The sequence below is a fragment of the Schistocerca serialis genome, chromosome 2 (genome assembly GCF_023864345.2).
Source record: "Schistocerca serialis cubense isolate TAMUIC-IGC-003099 chromosome 2, iqSchSeri2.2, whole genome shotgun sequence".
Classification (NCBI taxonomy): Eukaryota; Metazoa; Arthropoda; class Insecta; order Orthoptera; family Acrididae; genus Schistocerca; species Schistocerca serialis.
This window is the reverse complement of record NC_064639.1, coordinates 1,091,964,769-1,091,981,686: the sequence shown is the minus strand read 5'-3', so window position 1 is coordinate 1,091,981,686 and position 16,918 is coordinate 1,091,964,769. Positions and strand designations below refer to the sequence as shown.

The 16,918-nt window shown below is 47.3% G+C and overlaps 1 protein-coding gene across 1 annotated transcript in view; it reads left to right on the top strand.

The window, feature by feature from the left end:
- Positions 1 to 15,491, top strand: part of LOC126456641 (uncharacterized) — a 284,803-nt gene extending 269,312 nt beyond the window's left edge. The window contains exon 4 of the mRNA XM_050092385.1: positions 15,245 to 15,491. Coding sequence (XP_049948342.1) covers positions 15,245 to 15,491 — 247 coding nt within the window. The remainder of the gene's footprint in view (positions 1 to 15,244) is intronic.
- The last annotated feature ends 1,427 nt before the right edge of the window (positions 15,492 to 16,918 follow it).

The window sequence follows — 16,918 nt, the reverse complement described above, 5'->3', positions numbered from 1 at the left end:
CATAATGAAATAAAGGAAATCAGTGCTCGCACGGAAAGCTATAGGTGTTCGTTTTTTCCGCGCGCTGTACGAGATTGGAATGATAGAGAATTATTGTGAGGTGGTTCGATGAACCCTCTGCCAAGCACTTACATGTGATTTGCAGAGTATCCATGTAGATGTAGATGTTTAACTGAGTCTGCAGTCGACTGTTAAGTGGAGTTGTGCTTAAATTTTAATCATGCGAGACACAATAATTATCATCAAGCGTGAAGCCAAGGCAATTTAAGCCTGCAGTAGGATAGGAATCTAATGCTTTAGACAATAGGCAAAAGAGAGAGAGAGAGAGAGAGAGAGAGAGAGAGAGAGAGAGAGAGAGAGAGAGAGGCGGGAGAGAGAGGAGGGGGAGAGAGGAGGGGGAGAGAGGAGGGAGGGGGAGAGGGGGAGGGCGGGGGAGAGGGGGAGGGAGAGGGGGAGGGAGAGAGTTGGAATTATGAGGTGATCGTTTCAAGCGACTCCAGTGGACACAGGCCGCGTTTTCACAGTTTCAGAAACCATATCTCCTTTGTACCGATAGCCAATGATCACTCACTTTTACAGTTATCGTAATTTACTTACTTTATTAATTAAAACAATGAGCGAAATGCGAATAGACAGTTAATCGTGTACTGAGTAAATTCATATATAAGACATTCGTATTAAACTATCGAAATTCAAGATTATACTTTCTGATCTTCAGATCCAAATCGATAATGCAATATCAATACTTTAAATAAAAGGTAGCGAAGTGGAAATTTATCGAGTATACGAAAAACAGCTGGAAACTCCACCAGATCGACCTGCAAAAACAGTGCAAAAAGAAAACAAAAAAACGAACAGAGAATATTTTTGTGTGTTATTTTGCAGGCCGGGGTGGCCGAGCGGTTCTAGGCGCTGCAGTCTGGAACCGCGCGATCGCTACGGTCGCAGGTTCGAATCCTGCCTCGGGAATGGATGTGTGTACTGTCCTTAGGTTAGTTAGGTTTAAGTTGTTCTAAGTTCTAGAGGACTGATGACCTCAGAAGTTAAGTCCCATAGTGCTCAGAGGCATTTGAACCATTTTTGTGTGTTATTTCATTAATGCTCCCAAGTGGGGAGAGTCGGGATGGCTGCAGTCACGTTGATGCATTTCAGCCTAATTTGATTACAGTGGACTGCTTGCACGCCTTAACACACAGCGCACTAACGCCAGACCCGGATCGAATCTTCAAGGTGGTTTGACGGGCGCTGTTACGATACACCAGACATACTGAATATGGTTTTTTTGTTTGCGGTTTTTAACTGTTGTTTAGGCAAATAAAGCTAGACAGGTCCCCAATCTCAGTCTAAAGAAAATACAAGCTATTGATACCGCACTGACAACTCGCAAGCTTTCACTATTGAGAGAGATGTTTTTAATATGGAGAGGGCAGTAGCCGAAAGTTCGCAACGACTGAGCTGAGTCTGAAGTTTTGGAATTTGTTATAAGCAGTTTCAGTCAACTTATGCTCACAAGATGTGAAGATGACATGTTGCTACATCATGAAATACGTGCTGTAGATATCATGCCTGGGAAAACACCACAGGAATCTGACTGCATAGCTTTTGAAAAAAATCTGGTGTTTCAGTTTGTTTTTTTTTCTATTAATTTTCATATTCTCTATCCTCACTGAACCGCCATAGCGTCACACAAGTCCCAGTGTCCACAGCCCCACCTGGGGTCGCACGAAAAAGACTTACGGCAAGTGTGGCTCGTTCTTAAGGGCCAGAGTGCCCCAGCCCCACATGAAATTTTGTGATATTTTATTGTGTGTATTTTTTCAGTATAGTATGAAACAGTTTGAGTAAGACTTAATTGTGATGTAGTGCGAGTGACAGAGCCCAGATGTAATCAGACCCAGTTTCGACCGCTCCACTGCAGAGACACACGATGTTAACTCTGAGCTGCCAGTAGTTGGACCACGTCTTGTCGCTACTTCTTCCTCACACCTCCTCTCAGTGCATCCTTCCGGAGTGACGAACCTGTTTCCCTTTACCCACCCCAATCAGCAAACGCCGAGGGCCAGCATCAGGTGTTCCTTACGGACTCCTTACCCCCTGCTCCGAAAACTGCATCGCAGTGACGTGCCCAAGCTGTTTACCTTCTCCACATCGCCCCTCGCCACAGCATAGCTTAGAGACACACAGGGCGGACCCAGTCAACAGACCACCCTCTTTCCCCACACCCCAGCGAATCCTACTGTCGCCGCACGGGATTAGCCAAGCGGTCTGAGGTGCTGCAGTCATGGACTTTGCGGCTGGTCCCGGCGGAGGTTCGAGTCCTCCCTCGTGCATGGTTGTGTGTGTGTTTGTCCTTAGGGTAATTTAGGTTAAGTAGTGTGTAAGCTTAGGGACTGATGATCTTAGCAGTTAAGTCCCATAATATTTCACACACAATCCTGCTGTCTCTGTCACGTTATCACTCTTTCACCTGTCTGCCCGTCTCCACTATTTTGGGGCCAGTCAGGTTAGGCCTGCAGCCCTAATTTACGCCCACATCAAGTAACACACCTGCCTGTAGTCTGTCACGTGCCTTACTGCATTCTGGCCCCCCCCCCCCCTCCTGTCCCCCAAGTATTCCATTCGTCAATGGGAAATGTCGCTAGCATCAAATAGGCTCATCCCTCAGTAGTGTTCCAGATTATTGAGTCGTGGTAGAAACTCGAGTATTCTTACAGTCATTGTAAAACTAATCAATTAAATTGAATCTTCTCATGTTGACGAATCAGAACGAGCGATCTGGTTTACTTAGTAAAATCTTTCTAAAGCCAAGATCTCATAAATATTTCTTTATTTACAACAACTGGTTTCGACAGACATTGCTGCCATCTTCAGGTCTCCAAAAATTTTTGTTGTAAAAAGTACTCATTTTGTGTTGGAACCTCACATGGAGTTGTCATGTTAGTGGATAAAATGTAGTACATTAAACAAAGGGTTGTGATAAGCAAAACATTTAAAATCAAAAGGTACCTTGTGCACGTGGTACATCCATGTATGTATTGCACACGGATGATTGTCATGTCATAAAAATCACAGTACACAATCAAATGCACAGTAGCACATATGTTTACGTTATGTGTACATATTCTAATTACTGAAGATACACGTTACACGGCGTATAAGATACAACTCAATACATGAAGATGACAGCAAAGTCAATCGAAATCGGCTGTTGTAAATAAAGAAATATTTATGCGATCTTGGCTTTAGAAAGTTTTTACCGAACACAGCAGATTTTTGCTACAAACGTAATTTAATTTATCAGGTATGGAAGAAAAGCCAGAAATCAAGCGGTGCATATCAATCAAAAGATTTCTTATGTCTCAACTCGGTGCAAAGAAGAGCAGAACTTTCTGAGATACGTGGTGCTGCAAACAGTCGTAGTTAACAGTGAGTGTACAGAAACAGAAGTTGTTTTGTTTCTATTGTGTTATTTGGTGGTGGAGAATTGTGGACAAGAGCTGTCTGTAAGTATCTAGTGCATTTAAGTGATCGAATTAAGAAACATGAGGAACGTGACTACATTTAGAAATTGGTCGTAAATACAAAATATTTTGCTCCATTGACATTGGTTCAAATGGCTCTAAGTACTATGCGACTTAACATACGAGGTTATCAGTCCCCTAGACTTAGAACTACTTAAACCTAACTAACCTAAGGACATCAGACACATCCATGCTCGAGGCAGGATCCGAACCTGCGACCGTAGCAGCAGCGCGTTTCCGGACTGAATCGCCTAGAACCGCTCGGCCACGCGGCCAGCCTCTATTAACATTAATGCCCAGACTGTCTAACCCTATAAAATGTCAGTACAGAAAAATAATTAAGTAGTTACGAAGAATAGACACATATTAAGCAGGATAATAGTCTGCTTCACGTTTTGTGGAACTCTTGAGTTAGCACTAAGGGCTCCCAATAAAAAACTGAGTCACCTAGCTGGAGCAATTTCTTAGATTTGTTATGTCTCCTAGTAAACCTTCACAGCTAGTACACTTAAACGGCTCTAGTACTTCCGTCTGTAAACATACGTCACACACTATGCAAAATGAACTTTTAGACTATGTGTATCAAGTTTACATTGAAGAACCGATTAAAGACATTAATTCTGCCAGTCTTGTTTCTGTGTGGGCAGACGAAACAACAGATATTAAATGCAAAAGTCGGTTTGCCCTTTGCAATATATAAGGGGAACAAGCCTGTTGAAAGATTCCTTTCCTTTGAAAGAAATGACAGAAATGAAGGCTCTATAACAACTACCCGGAACAATTCCTTTATACACTGAGGTGACAAAAGTCATGGGATATCTCCTAACATCTTGTCGGACATCCTTTTGCACGGCACGGCATGAAATCAACAACTCGTTGGAAGTCCCATGCAGAAATATTGAGCCGTACTATTTCTATAGCAGTCCATAATAGCTGAAGTGTTGCCAGTGCAGGATTTCGTGCACGAACTGACCTCACGATTATGTCCCATACATGTTCAATGGAATTCATGCTGGACGATCTGGGTGGCCACATCATTCGCTCGAATTGTCCAGAATGTTCTTCAAACCAATCGCGAACAATTGTGCTCCAGTGACGTGGTGCATCGTCATCCACAAAAATTCCATCGCAGTTCGGGAACATGAAGTTCATGAATGGTTGCAAATGGTCTCCAAGTAGCCGAGCATAACGATTTCCATCAGCGGACCCATTTCATTCCACGTAAATACAACCCACACCGTTGTGGAGCCACCATCGATTTGCACACTGTCTTGCCGCAACTTGGGTCCACAGATTCGTGGGCTCTATGCCACCTCGACACCTACCATCAGCTATTACCAACTGAAATCTGCACTCATCTAACCAGGCCATGGTTTTCCAGTCTTTTGGGGTCCAACCGATGTGGCCACAAACCCAGGAAAGGCCCTGCAGGTGATGTCGTGCTATTACAAAGACACTAACGTGTGTCGTCTGTTCCCATCGCCCGTTAACGCCAAATTTCGCCGCGCTGTCCTAATGGACACGTTCGTCATACGTCCCACATTTATTCCTGCGATTATTTCACGCAGTGTTGCTTGTCTGTTAATACTGACAACTCTATGCAAACGCCACTGCTCTCGGTCAATAAGTGAAGGCCTTAGGGCACTGCGTTGTCTGTGGTGAAAGGCAATGCCTGAAATTTGGTACTCTTGGCACATTCTTGACACTGTGGATCTCCGGATATTGTATTCCCTAACGACTCCCGAAATGAAATGTCCCATGCGTCTACCATTTCGCGATCAAAGTCTTAATTCTCGTCGTGAGGTCATAATCGGGTCGGAAACCTTCTCCCATGAATCGCCTGAGTGCGAATGACAGCTCCGCCAAAGCAAAAATGGTTCAAATGGCTCTGAGCACTATAGGACTTCTGAGGTCATCAGTCCCCTAGAACTTAGAACTACTTAAACCTAACTAACCTAAGGACATCACACACACCCATGCCCGAGGCAGTATTCGAACCTGTGACCATAGCGGTAGCGCGGTTCCAGACTGAAGCGCCTAGAACCGCTCGACCACACCGGCCGGCTCCGCCAATGCACTATCCTTTTATATCTTGTGTACCCGATACTACTGCCATCGGTATATGTGCATATCGCTGTACCATGACTTCTGTCTCCTCAGTGTAAAGTTTACTGATTTTTTTTATCTGTGCCCCACCAATGAAAATGAGCACCGGCTGGCAGTGACTCTACATCTACATACATACTCCGCTAGCCACCAAGCGATGTGTGGCGGAGGGCACAATTAGCACCAAATTCATATTCCCCCCCCCCCCCCCCCCCCTCTGTTCCACTCGCTGATCGCGCGAGGGAAAAACGACTGTCTGAACGCCTCAGTACGAGCTCTATTTGCCCTTATCTTTGAATGGTAGTCATTGCGCGATTTGAAAGTTGGCGGTAATAACACATGCTCTACATTCTCGGTGTAGATCGGATTTCAGAATTTAGTTAGCAGCCCCTTCCGTTTAGCGCGCCGTCTATCTGCAAGTGTGTCCCACTTAAAACTTTCTGTGAAATTTGTAACGCTCTCGCGATGGCTAATTGTACCAGTCACGAATCTTGCCGCTCTCTCTTTGGACCTTCTCAATCTCTTGAATCAGAACCAACTGGTAAGGGTCCCATACAGACGAACAATACTCCAAGATTGGGCGAACTAACGTATTGAAAGTTACGCTATTGTAAGCATCGCTTCAGGATTCTACCAATAAACCTCAACCTAGAGTTCGCCTTACCCGTTACTTGAGTAATTTGATCATTCCATTTGAGATCATTTCGAGTAGTCACACCCAGATACTTGTCGGATGTTACCGCTTCCAAAGACTGGGCATTTATTTTGTACTCGTACATGAATGAGGATTTTCGCCTTGTTATACGCAGTAGGTTACACTTACTAATATTGAGAGATAACTGCCAGTCATTACACCACGCATTTATTTTCTGCAAATCCTCATTGATTTGTTCACAACTTTCGTGTGATACTACTTTCCTGTAGACTACAGCATCATCAGTAAACACTCTAATGCCACTGTCAATACCATCAACCAGATCGTTTATGTAAATTGTAAAAAGCAGCGGACCTATTACGCTGCCCTGGGGCACACCTGAAGTTACGCTTGTTTCTCTTGAAGTCACCCCGTTCAGGACGACATACTGCTCCCTATCTGTTAGAAAACTTTCTATCCAACCGCATGTCATCGGATAGACCGTAAGCGCGCAATTTTTGGAGCAAGCGACAGTGCGGAACTGAGTCGAACGCCTTCCGAACGTCGAGAAATATGGCATCAACCTGGGAGCCGGTATCTAGAGCCTGTTGTATATCATGCACAAAGAGGGTCAGCTGTGTCTCGCATGACCGCCGTTTCCTAAAACCGTGCTGGTTTCTGCAGATGAGCTTCTCAGAGTCTAGAAAGGTCATTATGACTGAACACAAAATATGTTCCATGATTCCACAACAAATCGATGTCAGTGAAATTGGTCGGTAATTATGTGCATCCGATTTTCTACCCTTTTTATAGATTGCTATGACCTGATCCTTCTTCCAGTCCGGTGGAACTTCCCGCCGTTCCAATGATCTGTGATAGATGATGGATAAGAATGGTGTTATATTTGTAGCATGTTGTTGTTGTTGTGGTCTTTAGTCCTCAGACTGGTTTGATGCAGCTCTCCATGCTACTCTATCCTGTGCAAGCTTCTTCATCTCCCAGTACCTACTGCAGCCTACATCCTTCTGAATCTGCTAAGTGTATTCATCTCTTGGTCTCCCTCTACGATTTTTACCCTCCACGCTTCCCTCCAATAGTAAACTGGTGATCCGCTGATGCCTCAGAACATGTCCTACCAACCGATCCCTTCTTCTAGTCAAGTTGTGCTAATTTGTAGCACAGTCAACATATAATCTTACGGGGATACCGTCTGGGCCAGACGCCTTCCTGGCGCCTAAGGATATTAACCGTTTTACAATCCCAGATACGATAAACACTATGTCAGCCATCCTTGCGTTTGTTCGGTAATTAAAAGGGAGAATGGTGCTGCAGTCCTCTACCGTAAACGAGTTTTTGAAAAGTAGGTTTAAAATTTCGGCCTTCTGTTTATCATCATCAGTTACATTACCCGTACTTTTTTTTGTGGTTTTAGGGCGCACAACTTCAATGGTAATTAGCGCCCAGACTACGTTAGGAATGCACCACAAGGCACAAGTTTACAACAGCAACTAAAAGGGAAAACACGATAAAAAACAGACTGACAGGCATAGGATTAAAAAAAAAAACTACATAATCAAATGTCCTTAGAGAGGTTTGTCAAGTTGATAAAACAAAGAACGCGAGCAGCTGCTCATGGGTCATCTGCTAAAATGGCATCTAGAGTACATGGCAGGCCAAGATCAAGACGCAGTGTGTTAAAATCCGGACAGGACGTTAAAATGTGGCGGACCGTCAGCAATTGCCCACATGGCCAGAACGGCACCGGCGCAGCCGTCAGCAGATGGCGATGGCTGAACCGGCAGTGTCCAATTCGTAACCGGGCCAAAACGACCTCCTCCCATCGAGAAGGGCGGGAGGAGGACATCCAAGCCGCAGGAAGAGGTTTCAAGGCCCGAAGCTTGTTGTCCATAAGTGCAGCCCAATCGGCATGCCACAGCGATAAAATGCGCCGACAAATGACCCTGCTACAATCTGATGAAGGGACACAACAAGAAGCTGTCCGAGGCTGGAGGACCGCAGCCTTGGCCGCGGCATCTGCAGCTTCGTTCCCAGGGATACCGACATGGCCAGGAACCCACATAAAGCTAACCGGAGAACCGACGTCCACCAGCTGCTGAAGAGAGCTTTGGATCCGGTGCACGAAAGGGTGAACCGGATACGGATCACTGAGGCTCTGGATGGCGCTCAGGGAATCGGAGCAGATGACATAAGCAGAATGTCGGTGGCGGCAGATGTAAAGAACAGTCTGGTAGAGGGCAAAGAGCTCAGCTGTGAAGACCGAACAATGGCCATGGAGCCGGTATTTGAAACTTTGTGCCCCGACAATAAAAGAACACCCAACCCCGTCATTGGTCTTAGAGCCATCTGTATAAATGAAGGTCTTATTAATGAACTTTGATCGAAGTTCGACAAAACGGGAGTGTAGACCGAACCGGGGGTAACCTCCTTTGGGAGCGAGCTGAGGTCAAGGTGAACGCGAACCTGAGCCTGTAGCCAAGATGGCGTGTGGCTCTCGCCCACTCGAAAGGTTGCAGGGAGTGAAAAATTAAGGTGTTGAAGGAGGCGACGAAAGCGAACTCCAGGGGGTAGCAGGGCAGACACATACAACCCGTATTGACGGTCGAGAGAGTCGTCAAAAAAGGAACGATAAGACGGGTGGTCGGGCATTGACAGTAGCCGAAAGGCATACCGACAAAGCAGTATATCGCGCCGGTAGGTGAGTGGCAATTCACCAGCGTCAGCATGAAGACTCTCGACGGGACTAGTATAAAACGCTCCGATCGCAAGTCGTAAACCCCGATGTTGTATGGAGTTGAGGTGGCGTAAGATGGATGGCCGTGCAGAGGAGTATACGAAGCTCCCATAATCCAGCTTGGAGCGGACGATCGACCAATATAGACGAAGTAGGACGGTTCGATCCGCTCCCCACGACATACCACTGAGAACAGGGAGGACATTTAGAGAACAGGTACAATGGGCAGCCAAATATGACACATGTGGACACCAGCTAAGTTTCCTGTCAAATGTAAGACCTAAAAATTTTGTTGTCTCCACGAATGGGAGAGCAATGGGACCGAGTTGTAAGGACGGCGGGAGAAACTCTTTGTAGCGCCAGAAGTTAATACAGACCATCTTCTCGGCAGAAAAACGGAAGCCATTGGCGACACTCCAGGAGTGAAGACGGTCAAGAGAACGCTGAAGACAGCGCTCGCGTCCGGCCATCCTGATTTAGGTTTTCCGTGATTTCCCTAAATCGCTCCAGGCAAATGCCGGGATGGTTCCTTTCAAAGGGCACGGCCGACTTCCTTCCCCATCTTTCCCTAATCTGATGAGACCGATGACCTCGCTGTCTGGTCTCCTTCCCCGAAACAACCAACCAATCAAGACAGCGCTCCAAGAAACATGTACGCTGCGCGCTGCAATAGATGGTAAAATCGTCCACGAAAAGGGAGCCTGATACATCAACTGGGAGGCAATCCATTATTGGATTGATCGCTATGGCGAAGAGAGTGATGCTCAAAACTGAGCCCTGTGGCACCCCATTCTCCTGGCGAAAGGTGTCTGACAGGACAGAACCCACACGTACCCTAAACTGTCGATCCATTAAAAAGGAACGAATAAAAAGAGAGAGGCGACCGCAAAGGCCCCATGTATGCATGGTGCGGAGAATGCCCGCCCTCCAACAGGTGTCGTAAGCCTTCTCCAAATCAAAGAACGCAGCCGCGGTCGGGCGCTTCCGCAAGAAGTTATTCGTAATGAAGGTTGACAAGGTAACCAGATGGTCAACAGCAGAGCGGCGCCTACCAAATCCACATTGTACATTGGTAAGTAGGCGTCGAGACTCGAGCAGCCAAACCAAACGAGAGTTAACCATTCGCTCCATCACTTTACAGACACAGCTGGTAAGCGAGATGGGTCGATAACTGGAAGGCAAGTGCTTGTCCTTCCCCGGCTTAGGAATCGGGACAACAATAGACTCGCGCCAGCATGCGGGAACATGTCCTTCAATCCAGATGCGATTGTAACAACGAAGAAGAAAACCTTTACCCGCAGGAGAAAGGTTCTTCAGCATCTGAATATGAATAGAATCAGGCCCTGGAGCGGAGGACCGTGACCGGGCAAGCGCGTTTTCGAGTTCCCGCATGGTGAATGGGGCATTATAACTTTCACGATTCGAGGAGCAGAAGTTAGGTGGCCTAGCCTCCTCTGCCTGTTTGCGGGGGAGGAAGGCAGGGTGGTAATGAGCGGAGCTCGAAACCTCTGCGAAAAAGCGGCATTGGAGACATCCTCAGGGGCCACAAGGACGTCATTCGCGACCGTCAAGCCAGAAACTGGTGAGTGGACCTTAGTGCCAGATAGCCGGCGCAGGCTACCCCAGACAACAAAAGAAGGAGTAAAACTGTTGAAGGTGCTTGTGAAAGCAGCCCAGCTGGCTTTCTTGCTTTCTTTAATAATACGACGACACAGTGCACGTAATCGTTTATAATTTATACAATTCGCCACTGTAGGGTGGCGTTTAAAGGTGCGTAAAGCACGTCGACGAGCACGTAAAGCGTCTCTACATGCTGCGGTCCACCAGGGGACTGGTACGCGACGTGGAGAAGAAGTAGGGTGAGGGATGGAATATTCAGCAGCAGTGAGAATCACTTCCGTGAGGTGTGCGACCTGACGATCGCAGCTTGTGAAGGTTTGATCCTGAAAGGTCGTCCTGGAAGAGAAGAGCCCCCAGTCTGCTTTGGAGATGGTCCAACTAGATGAGCACGGAGAGGGGGTATGCTGCAGGAGATGGATAACACATGGGAAGTGGTCGCTCGCATATGTATCAGAAAGTGCATACCACTCAAACCGGCGTGCAGGCTGGGTAGTACATATAGAGAGGTCTAAATGGGAATAGGTGTGAGATGTGTCTGAAAGAAAAGTAGGGGCGCCAGTATTGAGGCAGACAAGATTGAGCTGGTTGAAAAGGTCTGCTAACAGGGAGCCCCTCGGGCATGAAGCTGGAGAGCCCCAAAGGGGTTGATGGGCATTGAAGTCTCCAGTTAACAAAAATGGTGCAGGTAGCTGAGCAATAATTTGCATCATGTCTGCCCTGGTAACGGCAGACGACGATGGAGTGTAAACGGTACAAATGGAAAATGTAAAAGTGGGGAGAATAATTTGGACGGCAACCGCCTGCAGGCCGGTGTGCAACGTGATGGGATCGTAGTAAATATCATCCCGGACCAGCAACATAACCCCTCCATGAGCCGGAATACCTACCACAAGGGGTAGGTCAAAACGCACAGAGGTGTAGTGTGCCAAGGCAATTTGATCGCATGGGCGTAGCTTCGTTTCCTGGAGGGCTACGATGAGCGGACGGTGCAAACGGAGCAGCAACTGTAAGTCCTCTCGGTTGGAGCGAATGCTGCGAATACTCCAGTGAATAAGTGCCATCGTAAGAAGAAAAGGAAGATGAAAGAAGGGGTCACCTCGAAGGCCGCTGAGGGCCTGGCTTCGAGCTAGCACTGCCGCCGCTATCAGTAGGCGGACAGTCATCGCCCATTGGTTCTATAGGTTCATCGGCCATCTTGGTAAGATGGCCGGGAGGGGGAGCTTCCTCTGCCGCTGAACGGCCAGATGTTCGGCTACCAGCGGTGCGGCCAGGCGAAACGGATGACGGCCTGGGGCGGCAACCACTGGGTGGCGCAGGAGAAGAAATGCGCCGTGGCGGAGGAGGAGAACTGTGCTTCCTATGAGCCTTCTTGGAAGGTCGTTTGGTGGAAGTACTGGTCGATGGCTGGGAGGTCGAGGTACGTAGGAAGTCTGCACGGGACGGTTCCTTCTTGAAGGCCCGTGCATCTGACTTCTGGGTCTTCGTCTTACAAGGGGAGGCCGCCAATTGTGAAATTCAGATTCGATTCATACTGCGCATAACAAAAGCTCATGGCCAGAGGTGTAATGTGGCAAAGCACCAAGATGCACTTCTCAGCCTTTGTCGAGAAAATTGACAATTAAAAGAAACCGTTGCGGTGAAATACTCTCTACGATTAATAATTTTCTACTGCGTCGTGGCGCAGCGGTAAGCGCTCAGGTTCGTAATCCGAAGGACGCCGGATCGAATCTCGCGCCATGCAATTTCTTTTATTATTAGTTTTTTGTAATTCAATATATATATATATATATATATATATATATATATATATTAATGAATTGCTTATGCATGTTGGTGAAGGCGGATCGCTCTCCAATTGTACCGCCTCCATTTTTCCGTTTGTTTAACAGGGTGTACCAAAGCTCTCCCGTCCGCACTGATTTTCGACGACGTTACAAGTTGCGCTAGGGACCGCATCTACCTTTTTTCGAAGTTAGCACGCAACTACGCTGTTATGCGGCGGCTCGTTTCGGCCCATTCAACATCTGTCCTTCAAGTGTAACGAGCGAGTAACGGAGTTTATATTTCATACCTGCCACAGCAAATTTGTGTTCGTGGGGTCTCTATTCTAATTCGAACGTTTGACTTACGCTATACGTATTCGTTTCGGAATATCGTTTCTACGTCTTCCGTTAACTATACGTGGTTAACATTATGAAGACAATTAATAACATTTGTGAAATACAACTTTGTTTGCGGAAAACAGAATGATGTTCGAAGTCGCTAGTTTTTCCACGACAGACGACTTTCAACAACTTATTATATGCATAATTGTTGCAACTGATTGCCGGGAATTTTTATATATATATATATATATATATATATATATATATATATATATATATATATATATATATATATATATATGAATTACAAAAAACAAATACTAAAAAAAAGGTTGCATGGCGCGAGATTCGATCCGGCGACCTTCGGATTACGAACCCGAGCGCTTACCGCTGCGCCACGACCCTGTAGAAAATTATTAATCGTAGAGAGTATTTCACCGCAACGGTTTCTTTTAACTGTCGAGTTTCTCGACAACGGCTGAGAAGTGCATCTTGGTGCTTTGCCACATTACACCTCTGGCCATGAGCTTTTATTATGCGCAATATGAATCGAATCTGAATTTCACAATTGGCGTCCTCCCCTTGTTAGCAGAAGCTGATGAAGGGGCTTGTGTCTGTGGGGTGATGGGAGGAAGAGGAGACGTCGACCGCGCGATCTTAGCACTGGCCGAACGGACGACCGTGGTGCTGAAGGTCAGATCGCATGTCTGGGTTGCCACCTCCCTGGTAGTCCGAGGAGAGGCGAGGACAGTACTGTATTTCCCCGCTGGGAGCAGCGTGGGCTTCCTACTAGCTAATAGCTTGCGAGCAGCCGAGATGGACACTTTCTCTTTGACCCGAATTTCTTGGATACAGCGTTCTTCCTTATAGATGGGACAGTCGCGGGAGGACGCTGCATGGTCACCCTGACAGTTCACACAACGAGGAGACGGAGGTGGGCAGTCACCCTCATGGGCATCCCTGACACAAGTGACACATTTAGCCGCATTGGAACAAGACTGGCGAGTGTGATTAAAACGCTGACACTGGTAGCAGCGCGTAGGTGTCGGGACATAGGGGGGCGAACAGAAATAACCTCGTAGCCCGCTTTGATACGCGACGGCAGGTGAACACTATCAAAGGTCAAGAAAAGTGTCCGGGTCGGTACAAGGTCATTGTTGACCTTTTTCATGACCCTATGGACAGCCGTCACGCCCTGCTCAGCGAGGAAAGACTGAATCTCCTCGTCAGTCAATCCGTCGAGGGATCTAGTATAGACCACACCACGAGACGAATTCAAAGTTCGGTGAGCCTCCACCCGGACAGGGATCGTGTACAGGAGTGTGGCTCGAAGCAGTTTCTGTGCCTGAAAGGCGCTCTCAGTTTCTAGTAACAAGGTACCATTACGCAACCTTGTACAAGACTTAACAGTACCGGCTATGGCATCTACGCCCTTCTGGATAACGAAAGGGTTGACACAGGAAAAATCCTTTCCGTCCTCAGATCGAGAAACGAGGAGGAACTGTGGGGCAGGCGGTAGTACTTTTGTCACTGGTGGCTGGTCATGTTTCCGTTTGTGGGCAGAAGTCGAGAGAGAAGAAGAGAAATCCATTGCGGAGGAATCCCCCATGATTGCCAGCGTCTCCGATGGCGCGCTCCTTCCTTATGGGGACCCTCTCAGAGGGCACTCCCGCCTTAGGTGAATGTTTACACCTCAGGTCACACCTCCCGAGAAACAGACGGAGGGACCAATCGGCATGGTCAGAAGGTATCAGCTCAGGCAATCACCCCTCCCTGGGCCTGGCCTTTACTAGGGGGTACGTGCGTGCCTTACTTGTCTACCCAGGGCGGGGAATTACGCGTTACCCCGTCACCGGCTACGCGTGCGAACGCGTGGGTCGGTCTTCAGGCGCGCACAGGGAGGAAGGAAGGAAGAAGAGGAAAAGGAAGAGAGAGAGGACAGACTGTCTCAAACGCCGAGGCAGAGACCAGAGAAGGCAAGGAGAAGAAGGCAAGGAGAAGAAGGCAAGGGAAAGAGTAAGGAAGACAGTGAGATGGAGAAGAACAAAGAAAGGAACCAACCAAAGGAAGGAAGAAACGAGAAGAAGTGAAAAACCAAAAAGACCACAAATATAGGTCGTGGAACCGTCCGTCTCCGGACGCAGGCGCTAACTACCCCCTTGAGGGGGATGGACTCCTTTTAGTCGCCTCTTACGACAGGCAGGAATACCTCGGGCCTTTTCTAACCCCCGGACCCGCAGGGGGGATTACTCGTACTGTCAGCAAGAGAAGGTATTGAATTATTTGTAGCGTTCATAGATTTTACGTACGACCAAAATTTTTTTGTGTTATTTTTAGAATCTGTAGATAAAATATTGCTTTCAAATTCGTTAAAAGAATGATTATGCGATTTGCTGACACCGTCAACAGTGTTTAGTGTAAAGTTGTATTTTGTTGACAAGTAAGGGTGTTACGCTGAAGCATAAAGGTTGAGTGACTACAGCTGGCAGGTTTCGTGTGTTCGCAGACGTTGGCGCTGGCGGCTGTTGTGGCGGCGACGGGTGTGCGCTTTGAGAGCGGCGCTGCAGCGTGGCCGGCGTCTGCCGGTGACTCCAGAGGACGCGGCGGCGGCGGAGGCCACGGGGGCTGTGGGGGCGGAGGCGGTGGCGAGGGCGGAGGCGGCCAAGGCGCCCGCCGGCGTCTGGCTGCTGCTCTGCGGACGCTGCGCGCCTGCCTGTCCCAGGCTGCACGGTGGGCACCTCTTCCCTAACTAACGCGACACTCTGATGCTGTCTCCATGTGGACACGTAACGTCACCGGACAAAATACACAGTCCAGCCACATTAATGTGACCACCTGTCAAAAATTTCAACAACCAGAATGAGATGATAATTAAATCGACACTCTAGTTGCAAACAGGCGTTGATATACATCACTGGGGACATGTTGAAAATGTGTGCCCCGACCGGGACTCGAACCCGGGTTCTCCTGCTTACATAGCAGACACACTATCCATCTGAGCCACCGAGGGCACAGAGGATAGTGCGCCTGCAGGGACTTATCCCTTGCACGCTCCCCGTGAGACCCACATTCCCAACATGTCCACACCACTGCATTCTCAGTGCGCCTAATAGATGTTTGCCCACCACACTCATTACTCATGGCAAATTAATCGACCATGTCCTGTACAAGTTGGGGCAAAGTGTGTGCGTTTGCACAAGAAGGTCAATGGCCAGGTAGCCATATTTTAACTATATATGAAGATTGTATCTTTTCTTTCGGGAACAGATGCTATTGATGACTGAGCAGCTTCTCTAGAATGAGATGCTAATTAAATCGACGCCCTAGCTGCAAACAGGCGTTGATATACATCATACATGTAAGCAGGAGATCCCGGGTTCGAGTCCTGGTCGGGGCACACATTTTCAACGTGTCCCCAATGATGTATATCAACTCCTGTTTGCAGCTAGGGTGTCGATTTAATTATCATCTCATTCTAGAGAAGCTGCACGGTGCTCAACTGTATCTGTCATTTCGAGAACAGATACTACCTTCATACAGGGTGATCAAAAAGTCAGTATAAATTTGAACACTGGATAACTCACGGAATAATGTAGATAGAGAGGTACAAATTGGCACAAATGCTTGGAATGACATGGGGTTTTATTAGAACCAAAAAAAATACAAACGTTCAAAAAATGTCCGACAGATGGTGCTTCATCTGATCAGAATAGCAATAATTAGCATAACAAAGTAAGACAAAGCAGGAAATGCTCAATATGTCCACCATCATTCCTCAACAATAGCTGTAGTCGAGGAATAATGTTGTGAACAGTACTGTAAAGAATGTCCGGAGTTATGGTGAGGCATTCGCGTCGGATGTTGTCTTTCAGCATCCCTAGAGATGTCGGTCGATCACGATACACTTGCGATTTCAAGTAACCCCAAAGCCAATAATTGCACGGACAGAGGTCTAGCTAGGGACCTGGGAGGCCAAGCATGACGAAAGTGGCGGCTGAGCACACGATCATCACCAAACGACGCGCGCAAGAGATCTTTCACGCGTCTAGCAATATGGGGTGTTTTTTTTGTTTTTTTTTCTAATAAAACCCCATGTCATTCCAAGCATGCGTGTCAATTTTTACCCCTCTATCTCCATTATTCCGTGGTTTATTAAGTTTTCAAATTTATACTGACTTTT